This window comes from Panthera onca, chromosome D1, assembly GCF_046562875.1.
Source record: "Panthera onca isolate mPanOnc1 chromosome D1, mPanOnc1 haplotype 2, whole genome shotgun sequence".
NCBI classification, from domain to species: domain Eukaryota; kingdom Metazoa; phylum Chordata; class Mammalia; order Carnivora; family Felidae; genus Panthera; species Panthera onca.
In genome coordinates this window covers 84,314,792-84,336,219 of record NC_138348.1, presented here as the reverse complement: position 1 = coordinate 84,336,219, position 21,428 = coordinate 84,314,792, and the positions used below count along the sequence as shown (strand labels likewise).

General features: G+C 38.1%; 1 protein-coding gene across 1 annotated transcript in view; it reads left to right on the top strand.

Annotated features, from left to right (window-relative positions):
• LOC132661106 (beta-galactosidase-1-like protein 2) overlaps positions 1-21,428 on the top strand; it is a 58,857-nt gene that overhangs the window by 23,301 nt on the left and 14,128 nt on the right. Inside the window, 7 exon segments of the mRNA XM_060605287.3 lie at positions 1,631-1,712; positions 2,681-2,745; positions 11,839-11,923; positions 12,541-12,678; positions 13,735-13,808; positions 13,810-13,863; positions 14,485-14,553. Of these exon segments, the coding sequence (XP_060461270.2) occupies positions 1,631-1,712; positions 2,681-2,745; positions 11,839-11,923; positions 12,541-12,678; positions 13,735-13,808; positions 13,810-13,863; positions 14,485-14,553 (567 nt within the window).

Sequence of the window (21,428 nt, the reverse complement as noted above, 5' to 3'; positions counted from 1 at the left end):
ATATGTTTAAGGGACCTAATATCTAGTTCCCTATGTATTTATTCTGTTGTCTTTTTGGCTCATGGTTTAAGTAAAATAATATCCTGTGGTATACCTAATTATTTTTCAATCAAATTTATTTATGAAAACATGACTGAAATCATTTGAAGCTATTGGTAATCTTTCAGATGGAATTACTTTTGCTTCCAGAAGGTAACTGAAATGATTTGGAGCTGAGCTTCAATTCTTATGAAAGCAAGTCTAATTCTTGTTGAGCTTCTCTTCTAGGGTATAGCCCTTTGGGTCCCAGCTGAAAACCTAGAATTGTCATGGACCCTTTTCCATCTTGGCAGTCTATGAACTACAATTTATTTCCCCACATCTCATAAATTGCTGGGAAATCTGCTCAATTTTTTAACCTCTCAATTGATGTTTTGGAAATTAGACAATGTCTCAAGGAAAAATACATAAGACATGCTAGCTTCACCTCTCTAAGCTCCCTGACTTTCTGGAAACTTGACTCAAGTCTTGCTTTGGTATAAATCTAGTATCTTCAAATAAGTTAAAAAAAAATTTGTTCCAGTTTATCTAGTTGTTATTAGCAGGATGGTTAGTCTGAAACAAAGTTGCTCACCATTCCTAGAAGTGGAATCTGTTGCTGTCTCTATGAGCAGTGGTCCATGAGTCTTGGTTAACACCTTTTTTCATTATCAAGAGTTCTAGTTTAAATGAGAAGCTATGTGGTTACCTACCAATAAGCCATATTGCTCACTGGAGGTAGAGCTTTGAAATGTTGCATCTAATAAGACCTATGGTAGTGGAAGTTTTACTGTAATTCGTATATGACATGGTGTTTCTTCTCACTCATTCTGTTCACCTCTCACCCTTTCCAGTTTTTCAGAAGAGTTTGGTAGAAACAAACCATCTTCTCATAGCCAACAAGTAGCCTTAGAATAATTGCAGGAATAGTTCCACCTTCAGGATATTGTGATCCACAGGCCCAAGAAGGCACACTTTTGGCTTTTCTTGGAACTTATGGCCATAGTCTCAGTATTTTACCTTTCAGGTAGATAAGTTTATTAGCCTCTTCTCTCTCTCTTTGATTTAGAATCTCCTAGATTTATTTCTAGTTGAAGTAGAGATATTAAAGTCTCACAAGGCAAAAAGTGTGACCATAGATTGACTAAACCAGAATTTACCTGAGTTTGCCATTGCCCAAAGGAAAACCAGCATTTGTGTGTGTGTTCCCTAATCTGTACTGTGAGTTGGGTCCACAGTGTGTGGTTAATTTGAGCACATGTGTGGAGGAGGTGCTCTCTGATGCACTAGACAAAATGCAGGATTCAGGTCCTTAAGGGAAGACACTGTATTAAGGTGAATGCAAACAGTCCCACTGCCTCTTCCTTTAGGTCTGACATTTTTTTTTAGGTCTGACATTTTAATTGTCAGTTTGGCCTTCCTGAGTGTGGCTGAGGCAGGAATGATGTTTTTGTTCTAATCTTAACTTACAAGTAGTTGGATGAGGGAATTAGACTTTTCCTCTATTCCTCAGCTTCATTCTAGTATTTTTATTGCCATCATTTTTTTTCTAGAGAGAAGTGATCCCATGGGACCAGGGACAGTTCATTTACCTTACCAAATTTCTCTATAGGCCCTGGTCACTAGAGGGATCAATGTGATGCTTATGACTGCTGATGATGGAAAAGAACTGAAAAGAGGCCACTTAAAACATGGTACTTTTTCTCTTTACCCTTTTTGTAGTAGTGAAGTCTGAAACAGAACAAGAGTCCTTCTGGTGCTTTATTTCTCCCATTTCCCATGGATGAGGCCCCATAGATTTTAGGGAAAAGTGGTGGGGCTGAGTTAAGGAACCAGTCCTCACCTTGTTACTGTACCAGCCATTACCCCCAGAACGCAACAATGCAGGACACTTCCTCCATCCTCTTCAGTCCCTGGTGACAAGATGGGGCTTGGCTGGGACCAGAGTAAAGACTATCTTCATTGTTGTGAAATGGCTATGACTGAACAACATGAAGGAGAAGCAGAGTCAGAGAAATGGTATTGTCATGGACTGAGCCCCAGGAGCACAGGGGGTAGAAAAGTTTGGAGACTAGACACAGTAGGGAAACATGGAATAGAATTGTAAGGAGGAAGTATGGATTAATACTTAAGAAAATGGAAAAAGGCTATGTGCAGACAAGTAGAGCCAGAGAACAGTGCTATTTGGAGTTCTTTCACCCAGCAGCCTCTCAGGCCTATTCTCCTCTGCCAGCCTCCCCACTGTCTTTTGGCATCCTGCATCTTGTAGGAGAGGCAGGATAGTGTTCTGAATTAGAAGTCAGGAGATCTATAGTCAAGTTTAGGTCTTAGGCTATTCACCACTCTGGGCTCAGTTTCATTTATTCACCAGCATAATGTAGTTTATTTTAACTGCCCTTATTGTCTGGGTAATTTATTGTAAATGCTAAATGAAGGGATGTATGTGAAAGCACTTTGTATGGAGCAGGTATAGACCCACATGCAGGATCATATCTTTGTTATTAACCACAATCCATAAAGTGTTCATAAGAACTACTTGTGAGGTGTATGTGCAAGAGTGTGGAGTCTCAGCTCTTCATTGTGTATCTGAGAGCCCATTCTCCCCTCTGTCCTACAGTGCTTGTAGCAGGACTTATGCATAGTGTCTCCTTTTCCTCCACAGTACTTTCCACTCTCCACATGAAAAATATAAAGAAAGAAACTTATGATACACTCTTTTCAATTCAGGTAAGGATATTTCAGAGATGGAGATGTTTTGATCTTGTTCATGCTAGGACCTGATAGATCACTTCTCAATAGTAATTAGTTCAGTTAAAACTTGGATCCTTTATGCCCTTAAAATGCCTTCTCCAGGTAGTTTGGGGTATAACTAAATTAAATTCAAATGCTTACAATGCCTGGCCCGTAGCCCCTTAGAAGGATACAGGATGAGAAACATAACATACTAGCAGGGCAGCATCAGTGGGAATCTCCACAGAAGTCCAAGGGCTGTACCCCCGCCCCAAGCGACAGCTCTGGTTTCAAAGAATGGGAGCCATTCTGGCAAAGAATCCTCAGTCTCAGGAGAAGAACCAACCACTATCCCTTTTCATAGCTCTATAGGCATAAATTTTGGGTTGCAAGCACACAAGAATCTATGGCTTCATTAGGAATTTATACATCATTCATAGTTTTCCAATTCAGATACTATTTGCTAATCAGAGGGCATTTTAACCATACCAATCTACCTGATAACATGGATAACATCCATGAGGTTTCCAGGTACACCTAAAGTCAGCTTGCATGAGCAAAGAGAAAAAATTTATTAACCCTTTACTCATGCCCCATTAATCTTTACTTATGATCCAGTGAGAAAGATACGATATGTAAATAACACAAGATAGGAAGTGCTAGTTGCAATAAAACTATTATTGAGTAACTGGAGATCAGAGGGTGGCATAGATATCTGCCACCGGCTAGATCCATGGTTACATGTTTCCTTTTGCATTGGATTGAGATATGTGGTATTAGGAGCACAAGAAGCATCTATTAATTACCATCACTATAAAACAATGCCTGAAATTCCTGTTTCTGCTCTCATACACTCCTAGAGTCTGAGATAGCACTAAGATTTAGGGAAGAGTACAAAGGGATGTGTATCCAGCATAATGACTGGGCCAACATCAGGAAATGGTGCAAGTAGCTCAGAGATGTTGGGGTGAGTGCATTCCAAAAGAATATGAAAAGGGAGTATAATTCCCAGGGCAAAGTAAACACTCAAATAGATGCTAACATCATGATTATGAGGAGGAAGAATTGGCAGGGGGAAATCAATAAAACCAACGAAATCAGGAGTCAAAGTGATATGCTATCTATTATTAGCAAAGTCCTGAAAATGAGGTCATTTGTTTATTCATGGAGTCAGTCAGTGAATGTTTTTAGCACCTACTGTGTGCCAGTTAAGTACTTTTCAAGGCATGGTATATAAAGCAGTGAATGAAGTCTATAAAAGCAGAATTTTTGGAGTTTATATTTTAGTGGTAAGATAGGTAGACAACAAACAAAGGCAGATATAGAGTATGAAGTACTAACAAGAGCTAGAAAGACATTAGATGATATTTATATACACAGCTTTTAGTTTGTATAATCTTCCCTTTTTTTCATGTTTATTTCTTTTTTTTTTTTTTTAATTTTTTTTTCAACGTTTTTTATTTATTTTGGGGACAGAGAGAGACAGAGCATGAACGGGGGAGGGGCAGAGAGAGAGGGAGACACAGAATCGGAAATAGGCTCCAGGCTCCGAGCCATCAGCCCAGAGCCTGACTCGAACCCAGAGGGGCTCGAACTCACGGACTGCGAGATCGTGACCTGGCTGAAGTCGGACGCTTAACCGACTGCGCCACCCAGGCGCCCCTCATGTTTATTTCTTAAATCACCATGTACAAAACTATTAGTCTTATTCCCACTTTGGAGATGAGGAAACCATGACTTAGGAAGGGGAAATTACTAATTTGAGATAACACGTGGACGATCAGATCATGCAATTGAATAATCCAGGCTTAATTAAACTCAAACCTTCTGCCTCCAAGTACCATGCTCTTTCTACTGTCTTATATCATCCACCATCTAAACTCCTTCTCTGGTGAGAAAATGCTTTGATATAGTAGTGGAGCAATCACAGGAATTAAATAGTGAAAATGAGTACCAGTAGCTTTAGAAAGCTCATTGTAATTTGTCTCCAGTGCATTTCTTATGTGAGAAAGTGAACATGCGAGAAACACAATTCTTAGGGACAGATGTTGTAACTGAATATGGGGAGAAAGCAGAGATTTTGAGCCTCTATTTTGTTTTTGTGTTCTCTATCAAACATATTTCTTTCCAAACTGGACAAGATAGAGCCTACATAGATTGGGGGAGGGGGAGAGCAAACACTTGAACTGGAAGAGAAGTTAAATGTTTCAAATTTAGATCAGAATGAACACATTATTTTGAGTGGGTACCTTGTGCCAGGTCCAGTGCTAGGCTGTAGGTATATACTAGTGATCTATATATAGTATAGGCTCTAGGTATATATAGTGATCTAACAGATATCGTCTTTGCCTTTGTGGAGGCTATATCCAGGTTTGTTCACTGAATATGGGGGCTCCGTTGTTGGTTTTGTTCTGTCTGATCCTCTCCTGAGGGAAAATACAGAAGCTGTGCTTATCAAGATTCCAAATAAGATAGCTAGAAAGGAGTGCTCACCCACCAAATGAGGGAATCTGCTGTGTCACAGTAGGCTGAAGTCAATACACAGTAATTACAAAGTCTCTGCATTAAAATTAAAAACAAAACAGGAACAAAACTGAAATACCAAAATGCAGATAGGAAGAAATCCATCCTGATAGCAGTCTATATGAAAGAGATTTAGGATGCTATTGATGGCAGCCTTCACTTAAGTCATATCAGTAACATATACCGCCAATAGTTTTGAAAACTTGGGTTTTATTACTCTGACAGACATTACCACACTTCTCCTTACTGGTAGGAGCACATTTGAAGTATTTGCTTTTGTTTTTCTGCTCAGGCCATTGTGTCTTCCACTTAACAAAGTGGAATGCTTCCAGGAAATATAATTTAGACTTTTTCTAAAAATAAATGAGGGGCACCTGGGAGGCTCAGTCAGTTGATTTTAGCTCAGGTCATGGTCCCAAGGTTGCGGGATCAGACCTTGCTTCAGTCCATGCTGAATGTGGAGCCTGTTTAAGATTCTCTCTCTCTCTCTCTCTATCTGCCCCTCTCCCAGGCTCATGTGTTCTCTCTCTCTCTCAAATAAAAAATAAAATAAAGACAAAAACAAATGAAAGGAACTGGGAGTTTAGTTTGGAGTTGACCAAGATGGTGATACAGGAGACTCCTGAGCTTCCTTGCTCCCACAGATGCCCCAAATATACAGACACATGTGAACACTTCCCTCTGAAGGAGGTCCAGAAACTAGCTGAGTGGCTCTAGAGATTGTGAGAATGAGCAAATAACCACATCAAAATGGGTAGGAAAGTCTGAGACACATTGTCACCATAAACCCCACCCCCCGGTACAATGTCACAATCAAGATAGAACCTTCAACTCCTAGCTACTCCCTGAAGAGTGAAGAGTTTGGACTCCACATCTAGTGCTCCAACTTTTAAGACTTTCACTGGAGGTATGGGCCTCCAAACACCTAGCTCTGAAAGCTATGTCCATGAGACCCACAAGACTATGAAAAAAAGAAACAACTGCAGTGGCACAGAAGGACAGACAAAATCCCAGTCTGTCCCTGAAAAGGTTTATCTACATACTTTAAAAGTTGCTGCCTGTGGGCCAGGCTTCTAATTTATCAGGCAACTAGAGACTGGCTGCAGACTTCCCAGTTTTGGGAAACTGACGGTCACTTCTCATACCTTCTTTCAGTTCACTCCAATAATAAAACCAAGTCCCCAGTATCTCCCTAGAAGGAACTTGTGCATACATTTAGTGCCTAGCTTTTGCAGTAGCCAGCCAAGGAACAGGCTACTGGATCATCTGGTTCTAATAGCCAAAGGGGCCTGCTTTTACAAGTACCACAGCACCATAGCAAACAAAGAGTCCTTAACAAGCACAGAAACACCTCCTTCCCCAACTATAAATCTGGGCCCAGCACAGGGGAAGCAAGCTAAAATTCCCATCTCCCAGTTTCTCCCTGGATGGGGATTAACAACATATTTTCCTTGCTGGTGGCTGAGAGTCCAACCTCTAATCAGCTTGCATTTGATTGCTGACTGTGATCTTTCCTCTGGGACACTGTCAGTTCTTGGCACACACTCAACTATTGTGAGCCACTAAAAACAAAGAAGATAGCTTAGACAATCACAAAAGTTTGAAAGATAGGTACATGGGCCAGGCTGATCAACAAGGTTCATCTCTTATATGAGATCATTCTATCAAGATGGGGAGAAATGGCTGTTTTATCTAATGCACAGAAATTAGCAGAGAATCAAAGAAAATGAAACAAACAAACAACAACAACAACAAAAAAAAAAACAGGAACAAGTTCCAAACAAAAGAAGAAGAAATTCCAGAAGCAAATCTTAATGAAATGTAAATAAGTGATTTGCCTTATAGAGAGTTCAAAAATAATCATCATAGAGATAGTTATTGAGGTCAGGAGTGTAATACATATGCAAAGTGAGAATTTCAACAAAGAGATAGAAAATATTAAAAAAAAAAGGCCAAAAAAATCATAGAGCTGAAGGATAAAATAATTGAACTGAGAAATCCAATAGAGGGCTCAATGACAGACTTGATGTAATGGAAAAAATGGATCTGCAGATTCAAAGACAGGGCAGTGGAATTCATCCAGTCTTAAGAGAAAAAGAGAAAAGAATGAAAAAAGTGTGAGGATAGCTTAAGGGATTTATGGGACAACATATGGGACACATTAAACAGAACAATATACACATTATAGAGATCCTGGAAGGAGAAGAGAGAGAGAAGGGATTAGAAGGCTTAATCAAAGACATAATGGCTAAAAACTTACCTAACCAAGGGAATGAAACAGACATTCAGATCCAGGAAGCCCAGAGAGTGCCATATAAAATGAATCCAAAGAGACTCATACTGGGACATATATAACTAATTTGTTAAAAGTTAAAGACAAGGAGAAAATCTTAGAAGAGCAAGAGAAAAGCAACTTGTTACATAGAAGGAAAGCCCCATAAGGCTATTACAGATTTTCAGCAGAAATCTTGCATGCCAGAGGGAGTGGGATGATATAGTCAAAGTGCTGAAAGAAAAGAACTGCCAACCTAGGATAACCTACCCTGTGAAGGTGTCCTTCAGAATTGAAGGAGAGGTGGAGTTTGCCAGACAAAGCTACATGAATTCATCACAACAAACTAGCATCACAAAAAATGTTAAAAGAAATTCTTAAGCTGAAAAGAAATAGAAACTAATTAGTAACAGGAAAAGCTAGTTTGTAACAGGAAGACATATGAAAATATAAAGCTCCCTGGTAAAGGTAAATGTATGGTTAAATTTAGAAAAATATTGTGACGGGTAAATCACTTTTAACTCTAGTATGAAGGTTAAAAGACAAAAGGATTAAAAATAATTCTAACTACAATAATTTTTTAATGACACACAAGGTAAAAAGATGTAAATTGTGATATCAAAAATATGTATGGAGAGAATTAAAAATGTAGAGCTTTAATACATGCTTGAAGTTAACCTGTATTAGTAGAATAGACTGCTATCAATATGAGATGTTTTATATAAATCTCATAATAGCCACAAAACAAAATCCTGTAGTAGATATACAAAAGATAAAGAGACAGGAATTAAAGCATACCAGTACAGAAAAATCATCAAACCACAAAAGAAGAGATCAAAAGAGGAAGAAAAGAACAAAGGAATTACAAAACCATAAAAGAATTAACATAATACCTATCAATAATTATAATGTAAATGGACTAAATCCTCTAATAAAAAGAGATAGAGTGGCTGAATGGATTAAAAAAATAAGACTCAAGTATCTGTTGGCTACAAGAGACTCACACAGCTTTGAGGACACAGACTGAAATTGAAGGGATAGAAAAAAGATATTCCATGCAAATAGAAGCCAAAACAAAGTAGAGAGTAGCTATATTTATATCAGACAAAACAGACTAAGACAAACTCTGTATCAACAAAGAAAGTCTTTAAATGATGATAAAGGGGTCAATTCAAAAAGAATTGAGCAATGTATATCAAATGTGTATATAATAATTGTAAATATTATGCACCCAATGTAGAAGCACCTAAACACATAAAGGAAATGTTAATAGATCTGAATGGAGAAATAGTGATACAATAAATGCAGGGGACTTAATACCTCAATTCCATCTAGACAGATAATATCATCCAGGCAGATAATAAAGAAGGAAACATAGGACTAAAATTATACATTAGTCCAGATGGACCTAAAGAATATTTACAAAAATTCTAACCAGCAGCAACAGAATGTACATTCTTCTCAAGTACACATGGAACATTCTCTAGAATAGACCATATGTTAGGCCACACAACATGTCTTAAAAAATTTAAGAAGATTGAAATCGTATTTTCTGACCACAGTGGTATGAAACTAGAAATCAATTACAAGGAAAAAACTGGAAAATTCATAAATTTTTGGAGATTAAACAGCATGATCCTGAACAATCAATTGGTCAAATAAATAAAAAAAGAAATTAAAAAAATCATGAGGCAAATGAAAATGGAAACGCATCTCAAACCTATGAGACGCAGCAAAAGCAGGTGTAAGAGGGAAGTTTATAGTGATAAACGCATACATTGATAAGGAAAAGATCTCAAACCAACAACCTAACTTTACACCTCAAGGAACTAGAAAAAGAACAAACTAAGCTCCAAGTATTAGAAATAAGGAAATAAGAAAGATCAGAGCAGAAATAAATAAAATCAAAACTAGAAAGATAATAGAAAAGATCGATGAAACCAAGTTTTTTTAAGAAGATGAAACTGATAAATATTTAACTATACTAAGAAAAAAAGAGAGATAAGACTCAGTAAATAAAATTTTAAGTGGAAGAGTAGAATTACAACTGATACCACAGAAATATAAAGGATCATAGTTTCTACTAGTATGAACAGTTATATACCAACAAATTAGACCACCTGGAAGAAATAGATAAATTCCTGGAAGCATACAGACTATGGATAATGAATCATGAAGAAGTAGAAAATTTGAACAGACCAACCAAATATGAGTAAGAAGATTGAATCAGTAATCAAAGACCTCCCAACAAAGGAAAGTCCAAGACCAGATAGCTTCACTGGTTATTTCTATCAAACATTTAAAGTAAAACTAGCACCAATCCTTCTCAAACTCTTCTAAAACAAAGAAGGGGGGAAACACTTCCAAACTAATTTTATGAGGCCCGCATTACTCTGATACCAAAGCTAGACAAGGACATTATAAGAAAAGAAAATTATAGCCCCAGTATAGATTCATGAACACTTAATAAAATATTAGCAAACCAAATTCAGCAATACATTAAAAGGATGATACACCATGATCAAGTGAAATTTACTCTGGGGATACAAGGTGTTGGGAAAACTGGATATACACATGCAAAAGAATGAAACCAAATCCTATCTTATGTCATAGACAAATATCAACCCCAAATGGATTAAAGATTTGGACATAAGATTTGAAACCTTAAAACTCCTAGAAGAAAGCATACATGTAAACTCCTTGATATTGATCTTGGTGATAGGGTTTTGCATTTGACATTAAAAGCAGAAATAAACACCTGGGACTATATCAGACTAAAAGGTTTCTGCACAGCAAAGGAAACCATTAATAAAAGGAAAAGGCAACCTATGTAATGGGGGAAAATATTTATAAACCACATATCTGATAATTGCTTAATATCCAAAATGTACAAAATCTTGTACAATGCAATAGTAAAACAAACAACAACAACAAAAACCCCAAATAACCCAATTGAAAAATGGCCAAAGGACTTGCATAGGTATTTTTCCAAAGAAGACGTACAGATGTCCAACAGGTACATTAAAAGCTGCTCAATATACCTAATCATCAGGGAAAGGCAAATCAAAATACAATAAGATATCACCTCACTCCTGTATAGCTGTCAATTATCAAAAAGACGGAAGATAACAAATACTGGAGAAGAGGTGGAGAAAAAGGAACCCTTGTATACTGTTGGTAGAAATGTAAACTGGTCCAACCACTATGGAAAACAGTATAGAGGTTCATAAAAAAATTAAAAATAGAACTGCCATATGATCTAGAAGTCTTATTTCTGGGTATATATGCAAAGGAAATGAAATAGTTATCCTGAAGAGATATCTGTATTCCTATGTTCATAGCAGCATTATTTACATAGCCAAGGTATGGAAACAGCCTGTGTGTGATAATAGATGAATAAAGAAAGTGTGATTGTTTTATATGTATATAAATACTGTATATGTACTTAAATAATGTATATGTATATAAATGTGATTTTTTAAATATGTATATGTAATATTCCATGGTGTGGGTGTGGAATATTACATGGCCATAAAAAATAATGAAATCTTGCCATTTGCAACAACATGGATAGATCTAGAGTGTATAATGCTAAGTGAAATAAGTCAGAGAAAGACAAATACCATATGATGTCACCCATGTGGAATTTAATAAATAAAACAAATGAGAAAACAAAGAAAAAAAGAGAGACAAACACAAAACAGACTCTTAAATACAGAGAACAAACTGGTAGTTCCTAGAGGGGAGGTTGGTGGGGGGATGGGTGAAATAGGTGAAAGGAATCAGGCTTACATGATGAGCACTGAGTAATGTATAGGATTGATGATCCTGAAATGTACACCTGAAACTAATATAACACTGTATGTTAATTATACTTGAATAAAAACAAAACACAATTCTGGGATTTGGAAATTCTTACTTAATTGGATTCAACCTTTTTAGCAGTCATTTGTTGAACATTTTTAGTGCTTCCCCTGGGTCAGGTGCTTCTTTACTAGATCTCTAATCTGGTCACTTAAGGGAATGAAGAGATTCCATTGTTCCAGAAAAGGAAATGTGGCAATGGCAGTTGATTTTACCAAAGCTCGAAGAAGTCCACTGAAACCCCAAGTGGAGTAACAAGACCAGGGAAATTATCTGAGAGTGGAGAGTAGAACTCAGTTTGTGGGCAGTTAGAGGATGCTCTGGATTGTAAAGGGGGGTTGTGAGAACTGAAATTTACAGTTCCCTCCTAAGCAATACACGGATTTTAAATTGCAACAAAATTTACTAAATTGACACTTCATTTTTCTCAGGGTTGTACCCCCATACTGATGATGGTGTATACAGCAAGCTCTTTGGATGGATGGGGTGCTGTCCACAATACTTTGGACTCACATAGTGAGTATTCCTTAGGTCCTTTCTCAGGAGAATAGATGATACAGATGACACTGGCCTGTTGTTTTTTTGTTTTTTTTTTTCCTTCTGGTTAGAGTACTTGAGATTTAGGGGACAAGGCTTCTAGGTCTTATAGCTTTATAAGTATCAATGTGATTAAGTAATCACCTTAACAGATATCTCTGCATGTCATTGTAACTGAAATTCAAATTAGCAGGATCAGATTTTATTTTATTGAAGCTATTAAAGTAATCATAGTTCTGAGTTGTTCTGAGAGGGCAATTCAATTAGAGTGTATTGGGTGAATGTAGAATTTTCTCTGGTCCCACAGTATCTGCCATGTGCTTTCAGAAGAGTTGGCAAAGATCATTAAAATGTAGTTTATGGATAACAGGTTATGGAGAACAGGTAAATGTTCCCGTTACCATGGTTTTAGATTATGCACTGTGAGAAGTCACTAAGTGCTTCAGAACACTGAGCTGGACATATATTTACCTAAGACTATGATGAATACACAAATGTTTAAAACATGCAGTTTGAACATCCCTCAAAGGGCTATTAATTCTTTCAAACTTTAATTTTCTCCCCCATTTCTCCTTTTCTTCCTACCTATGTGGCAGTGTTAATGAAAGAGATACGTGATATGTTCAACTACAGTTTCTCCCTCAACTTCTATATGTTCCATGGTGGCACCAACTTCGGCTTCATGGGTGGATCTGAAGTTTTGGACAATTACCTCCCTATGATCACAAGCTATGGCAAGTACTTGTCCCCCACAACTGTCTCCAACCTAGCCATCCCACCATTTGAGACTGGAGTTCCTAAGGTGGGTCTCTGGAAACAGTCACTGGGACTGTTCATCTGTTTTGCCTTTAACAAATGCTGGAGATTGAGAGTTTAATATTTATTCTTCTTGATGGTATTAGAATTTACCAACCCCTAGAATGTAGGCTGTCTGGGACTTTGCAGGCAGAGGCATCGGTTGTTTAATCTTGTCTATCCACTGTGCAGACCCTAATTTTTAGAAGTTCACTGCGAAACCAGTTACTTTGGATCTCTTGATAACACCAGGGAATTGATTAATAGATCTTCCCCAGTCTATAACTCTACTGAGAGACCAAATGAAAAGTCAAGAGTGAAAGAAAGGAAGAAGTTTAATTAGAAATTGAATAGAAGAAGCCAGTGGATTGGAGTAGTCTGGGCTCTTATCCAGGACTTACTAGATATCCAGGGAATGGTGTTATTTGCCTTCAGTTGAAAGCCTTAGAGAGTATGGCAAATGTCTCCTGGTTTGGACTAATTGGGACATGGTGTTTTCTTGTCTAATGCCAAAAGTTTTTTCTTCCTTTTTTTTTTTTTTAAGTTTGTTTATTTATTTTGAGAGAGAGAGAGAGAGAGAGAGAGCGCGCGCGCTCACTGCCCCTCTGGAGAGGAATAGAAAAAGAGGGAGAAAGGGAGAGAGAGAGTAGGTGTGTGAGTAGGGGAGGGGCTGAGAGAAAGGGAGAGGGAGAGAGAGAGAAAGAAGAGAGAGAGAGAGAGAATGAGAAGGGGAGGGAGAGAGAATCCTAAGCTGGCTCTGCACTGTCAGCACACAGCCTGGCTCAGGGCTCGATCTCATAAACTGTGAGATCATGACCTGAGCCAAAACCAAAATTGGACACTTACTTGACTGAGCCACCCAAGCACCCCAAAAGTTTTTCCTGCCAAAGCTTCTATATTAAGGATCCTTTTGCTCAGTGCTAATTTCTTATATCTTCCTTTGCTGAAGTTGAAGCTTTCCTGGGGAAAGTGACAAATTTCTTTATATTTTTCAGGGTATGGGGCACTGCTAACAGAGAATGGAGAATATACATCTGAGTACCTCGTATTTCAAGAGTTTTTTACCTCTTCTTTTGGTATCTAGCAACAACCTCAATCTGAAAGATAACTCAGCATCTCAATTTGTCTCTGTCTTGTGAAGAGGAGATTGAGGGAATGGATAAAGATGTGTTTTTTGGGAGATGTCCAGTTTATTTTATCATTAGGCACTGGGGATTCAAATATGCACAAAATACAGGGCCCACCCTCTAGGTGCTCAACATCAAGGCCTATGTTTCTTAGTCTTGATTGTACATTGGCGTCCTCTGTGGAACTTGTAAAAGCCAGAGGTGCCAGGCTCTTCCCAGAGCTGTTAGATAAGTATGTCTTTGTTGAAAAGGGGGAGGGGAGGGTCAGAATCTGAGCATATTTATTTTCCCATTGGACTTTAGCAGATTCTGATGAGCATCCAAGGGTTTAGAGCTACTGGTCCAGCAGTGGGCTTGATGTACCACCTCCTTTTCCAGGACAGTAGGGCATCCTGCCTTAGAGCTGAAATAGATATGAAAGGAATCTCACTCAATTACTGCCTACCTCATGGTTCTTTCTGGAATTGGGAAGAACTGGGCCCTTCATTCTTGGTGGTTTGGGGATAGCAGGGTAAATGGTGCCCTTGAATGGGTTGGAGGAGGATCTCAGAATGGCTCAATCTCCTATTTTTCATTGCAGGGGTTCCCATGCCTCAGCGACCAGATTTAATACCTAAGGCAATATATAAGTCACTGCGAACACCATACTACATTGCACTGTGGGATGTCATACCCTACCTAAAGGAGGTAAGCTTTTTCTGGGTGTAAAAGCATGGGATAGCCTTTGGACAGAAGAGAGAGGAGGGAAAGGCTTAGCTCAAAGAATAGAAAGTAAATTATTAGGGAACCCAAAACAATCCTTAGCCATTTTAATTCCATCTCCTAATTTTACAGTTCAGAATAATAAATAAGAATTATTTAGAATTCTAGAATAAGAATTCGGGAACATACAGAAAATTTAAATTTGAAGAAACAGTATAAACATTACAGGATATTAGTAAATGTCCTTTCAATAGTGTAGCCAAGAAGAGATCCCTGCCTTCTGAAGATGGTTACAATAAAGGCACACTGATTGAATCTAAGGCAATGATTTTTAAACTTTTGGTTTAGTAGGGGGACTCCTTCAAACTCACTGCAATATTCAGTACATAAGGCATGTACTGGTTAAATCAGGGGTGGTAATTCTGAGGCTCGGTACTTACATCCTATGAGTCAACCATCCTTTCCCTAGGATGGCATATATTAGGATGGCCCATGTGCCACTTCTGACTTACCTGTAGGGTTTGAAGGAGCACAGTTTGAAAACTGATGGTCCAGAGGAAAACCTGCAGAGTTATTCGCATAATACTTAGTAAACATTGGTGTTTGGAGAATTGTATTGTCAAGGTGTTGTTTTGGGGAACTTCCAGTCTAATAGGGAGGAAAGGTGAGTACAGTAGCAATTAGGGAGTCATGGGTCCTATAGTAGAGGAATGAAGGCAGCACAGCATTGTCAAGGGAACACAGTGTTGTGTTAAAGAGTCTAAGCTCTGGAGTAAGATTAGGTTTGAATCTTTGCTCCAATATTTACCTTGGGGTGCTCATTTAACCTCATTCTAAGTTTCCTTATCTGGAAAATGAGACTAATAATTGCACTGACCTCACAGGAGTGTGGTGTGGATTAAGCCACTAATATCTGAACCTGGCACACAGTAAGTGCTGTGTGTGCGCTAGCTGCTGTATTATTATTTAGAGATATGGTCAGCATGCTGGACAATCACAGGACCCAAGATTATATCCCAGTTGAGGTGATTTTGAGATCCAAAGGATGATTAGGGGCTTAATGTGAGGAACAATGGAGTAGAATAGAGGAAGGAAAGGAATTTGAGGCATAGTGGACACCATTTGCAAAGACATGGAAGGAACTGCATGCTTGGGGAACTGCAAATAGGACTGGAATGAAAAGTATTTGTGGGAGAGCACCAAGTAAGGAACCAGGTAGCATATGTTGGAGGGCCTTTGTGTTTTGTTTTAACCATTTTCTTATGGAATTTTGAAGACATGAACAAATGGCAGAAAAAAAAGTAATGAACTTCTATGTGCTCAACACCCAGCCTCAACTTTATTAATGTATGTTTCATGTAATATTGTTAAATGAAATTAATATTGTTTCATTTATACACTTATTCTCCCCTTCTTCTACTCTTTTTAACATTTTTGAGAGAGAGAGAGAGAGTGTGTGAAAGGGGGAGAGGGGCAGAGAGAGAGAGAGAAAGAGAGAGAGAGAGAGAGAGAGAGAGAGAGAGAGAGAGAATCCCAAGCAGGCTCCACATTGAGCTCAGAGCCCGATGCAGGACTTGATCCCACGAAACTGGGATCATGGACCAGAGCTGAAATCAAGAGGCAGATGCTCAACTGACTGAGCCATCAGGCACCCCAAGATTATATAATTTCAGCTACAAATAATTCAATATGTATCTGAAAAGATAAGAACTCTTTCAGTGATTTACTAGGAAATATTTTTTAATAGTTTTTTTTTTAATTTTGTTTATTTATTTATTTTGAGAGAGAGGAGGGGCAGAGAGAGAGAGGGAGAGAGAGAATGCCAAGCAGGCTCTGTGGTGTCAGCACAGAGCCCTACTCTGGGCTTGATATCACCAACTGTGAGATCATGACCTGAGCTGAAATCAAGAGTTGGAAGCTTAACCCACTGAGCCACCCCTGTGCGTCTCCTGGGAAATATTTAGTAATAGTCTCTCTAGAAGAAAAAACTCTGATTAGTAGTGTTTGCCAATTCCTGTGGTCTAAGTACTCCCACTATAGCTAATTTCAAGCCTCTAGCATGACAACACTGAATACAGAGGTAAAATACAGGGTTGGGAAGAGATGTGCACAATTGGCCCTCATGAGCTGGTCCAGACTGGCTTATAGCAGAGCACTGCTAAAAATCATAAAATATCCAGGGTTCAGATTTTCTCAATTATCTCATAATTTTTTTAGCATTTAGTTGTTAATATCAGGTCCAATTGAGGTCAGTTACACATTGCATTTAGTTGATAGTCTCTTAAATCTCTTTTAATCTAAAGATGTGTTTTTCTATCTGTTTATTGCATTTATTTGTTGAAGAAGCTGTAGAATTCCCCACTTTCTGGATTTTGTTGATTAGGTCCCCATGTATCTGAGAACATATCTTTATATTCTCTACATTTTCTGTAAACTGATTTAGATGCTTGATGAGATTTAAGTTAGGTGCTTTTTAAAAAATTTTTATTTTTGAGAGGGGGTGGAGGGGCAGAGAGAGAGGGAGACACAGAATCCAAAGCAGGTTCCAGGCTCTGAGCTGTCAGCACAGAGCCCGACATGGAGCTCAAACCCACAAAGTGAGAGATCATGACCAACTGACTGAGCCACCCAGGCGCCCCTAGCTTAGGTGCTTTTTAAAATATTGTTTGCAAGTATACTTCATAGGTGGTGCTGTTATATTTTTTATGCATCATATTCCAGGCACATAATGGCTGGTCATTTCTGTGTTCATAATTGATCAGAGGGGTTCAGGAGTAGTTAGCCCAGTCTATCCATTGTCAATGTTCCCATCAGCCTTTTACCTAATGGTTTTAGCAGTCATTAACAATTATTACATACATCCAATATTTCATTAAGGCTTTTAAAATAGTATAATTCTAATTCTATCATTCCTTCTGCATGTATACACTTGAAGTCTTCTACGTAGAAGAACTTCCCTTCACTAATTTTCCTGTCACCTTGATGTACAGTTTGTAAAGAAAAGTTAGGACAGAAATTCAAATATTTTCTTTTATCAGAAACTGAATTTATTCCTGGATATCCTCCAAAGGTGACCAATGAGGTGTTTTGCTGTTATTGTCTTTGATTATAACTCACATTAAAAATATTATTTTTAATTGAAGTATAGTTGACATGTAATATTATGTTAGTTTCAGGTGTACAAGATAGTGATTTGAAAATTATGTACATTACAAAATGCTTGGCACAATGAATACAGTTACTGTCACCATACAAAGTTATTATAGTATTACTGACTATATTCCCTATGCTGTACTTTTTAATCCCCGTGACTTATTTATTTTATACTTGGAATTTTTACCTTTTAATGTCCTTCACCTATTTTCTTCAGTCTTGCCATACCCTCCCATCTGGCAATCATCAGTTTGTTCTCTATATTTATGAGTCTCTCTGTTTGCCTTGTTTTTCAGATTCCAGATATAAATGAAATCACATGGTATTTGTCTTTGTCTGACTTATTTCAGTTAGTATAATACTCTCTAGGTCCATCCATGTTGCTGTGAATGGCAAGACTTTATTTTTTATGGCTGAGTAATAGTTCAGTGTGTTTTATATATATATATATATATATATATATATATATATATATATATATATACACCACCTCTTCTTTGGCCATTCATCTATCAGTGAACATTTAGGTTGCTTCCATATCTTAACTATTGTAAATAATGTTGCAATAAACATAAGGGTACATATATCTTTTCAAAATAGTGTTTTTGTTTCCTTCAGGTAAATGTCCAGTGGTGGAATTATTGAGTCATATGGTGTTTCTATTTTCAAATTTTGAGGAATCTCCATAACTGTTTTCCACAGTGGCTACACCAAATTCCCACCAAAAGTGCATGAAAATTACTTTTTCTCCACATCTTTGCCAACACTTGCTATATTTTATCTTTTTGATATTAGCCATTCTGACTGGTGTGAGGTGACATCTCATTGTGGTTTTGATTTGCATTTCCCTGGTGATTAGTGACATTTAGAACTTTTTAATGTGTGTATTGACCATTGGTATTTCTTTTTTGGAAAAATGTCTATTTAGGTCCTCCGCCTATTTTTTTTTTTTTTATTATTTGTTTTTTATGGTATGAGTTCTTTATGTGTTTTGGATACTAACCCTTTATTGGATATATAATTTGCAAATACTTTCTCCAAATCAGTAGGTTGCCTTCTCATTTTGTCGATGGTTTCCTTTGCTGTGCAGAAGCTTTTAGTTTGATGTAGTCCCAATTGTTTATTTTTGCTTTTGTTTCCCTTGCCTGGGGAAACAGATCCAAAGAAAGATTGCTAAGGGTGATGTCCAAGGGTTTATGGCCTGTGTTTTCTTTTAGGAGTGTTATAGTTTGAGGTCTCACATTTAGGTCTTTAATCAATCCATTTTAAGTTTATTTTTGTGTTAAACATGGTCCAGTTTCATTCTTTTTGTGTGTAGCTATCCTCCCCAACACCATTTATTTTTTTAATGTAATTAATTAATTAATTAATTAACATTCAAGTTAGCATATACTGCAATAATGATTTCAGGAGTAGATTCCAGTGATTAATCCCGTATGTGTAACATCCAGTGCTCATCCAAACAAGTGTCTTCCTTAATGCCCCTTACCCATTTAGTCCATCCCCCCCCCCCAATACCTCCAGCAACCCTCAGTTTGCTCTCTGTATTTAAAAGTCTCTTATGTTTTGTCCCCTTCCTTGTTTTTATATTATTTTTGCTTCCCTTCCCTTATGTTCATCTGTTTTGTATCTTAAATTCCACATATGAGTCAAGTTATATGATATTTGTCTTTCTCTGACTGACTAATTTCACTTAGCATAATACCCTCTAGTTCCAGCCACAATGAGATATACAATTGTGTATATATACACAATATCCATTGTGTATATATACACCACATTATCTTTCCATACTTTGGCTATTGTTGATAGCACTGTTATAAACATGGCGGTGCATGTGCCCCTTTGAAACAGCACACCTGTATCCCTTGGATAAATACCTAGTAACCTCATCACCATTTATTGAAGAGACTCCTCCCCATTGTATTATTGCCTCCTTTGTAATAGATTAATTGTTTTATTGTGGGCAAGGTTGGCTCTCTCCTCCTCAGGCCAGAAGTTGCTTTGGAGGGACACTGGTGTAGGCCAGAGCTGCCCAGAAAGTATGTAGTGGGGCAGTTGTCACTCTGAGGGGACTCTGGTCCCAACTAAGGCTGTGCTTTGGGACCTGCTTTGGAAGGGTGCCTGCCAAAGCTGGTCTGTAGGAGAAATCCAGGGTGGATCAAAAGGTGCTAGTAAGGTAGATGGATAATATCAGAACTGGCTCGCTTAGAAGGGCCAGGAAAATGGCTCCTATCAGTGCTTCTGTTCTGGGAGAAATCACCTACAGATCTCTGACCCTCCTGAGGCACATGCCCTAAAATCAAACAATAAATCTCCTTTTGCATAACCCAGCTGCTTTTCAAACTGCTGCCTCTGTGCTGAGTCTTGGACCAAGTGATACATCTAATTCTAGCTCTTTAATGGCAGACACTTTGTTTCCTATAGCCCTGTGATTCTCCTGCAGTTAGGCCCTGCATGACTTTCAAAGCAGATGTCTTCCTGGTATAGGTCTCCAGGACTAAAGGTGCCTGATGTAGGACTTGATCCCCTCATCCCTCAGGGATGAGGAGTAATACTGTAATACTCCTGTAATTGCCTGTAATACTCCCCCTGCTTATGAGATGGTGTGCCAGGGGTTTGGTTCCATTGCATCTTGGCCTCCTCTTTATGTTTCTAGCTATGGAACATCAGTTTTGCCAGTCTTTTGTTTTCAGAATGAGCTGTACAATGTTCACCTGTAGCCTTGATGTATCTGTGGGAGGAGATGAGGTCAGAATCTTTCTCTGCTGTCATGTTTCCAAGATCCTCCTGAAAACTCGCCCTTTTCTCTTTTCTTTTTAATGCATTTAACATATTTCTACCTCATTGCAGTCATTCCTTTTTTCCCCCCAATGGAAAGATCATTTAATGGTTTTTTTTTTTTGATATTTATTTATTTATTTATTTTTTAATCTTCCAAATCTTTTTTTTTATTTTTTTTATTTTTTAATATATGAAATTTACTGTCAAATTGGTTTCTATACAACACCCAGTGCTCATCCCAAAAGGTGCCCTCCTCAATACCCATCACCCACCCTGCCCTCCCTCCCACCCCCCATCAACCCTCAGTTTGTTCTCAGTTTTTAACAGTCTCTTATGCTTTGGCTCTCTCCCACTCTAACCTCTTTTTTTTTTTTTTCCTTCCCCTCCCCCATGGGTTTCTGTTACGTTTCTCAGGATCCACATAACAGTGAAACCATATGGTATCTGTCTTTCTCTGTATGGCTTATTTCACTTAGCATCACACTCTCCAGTGCCATCCACGTTGCTACAAAAGGCCATATTTCATTTTTTCTCATTGCCACGTAGTATTCCATTGTGTATATAAACCACAATTTCTTTATCCATTCATCAGTTGATGACATTTAGGCTCTTTCCATAATTTGGCTATTGTTGAGAGTGCTGCTATAAACATTGGGGTACAAGTGCCCCTATGCATCAGTACTCCTGTATCCCTTGGATAAATTCCTAGCAGTGCTATTGCTGGGTCATAGGGTAGGTCTATTTTTAATTTTCTGAGGAACCTCCACACTGCTTTCCAGAGCGGCTGCACCAATTTGCATTCCCACCAACAGTGCAAGAGGGTTCCCGTTTCTCCACATCCTCTCCAGCATCTATAGTCTCCTGATTTGTTCATTTTGGCCACTCTGACTGGCGTGAGGTGATATCTGAGTGTGGTTTTGATT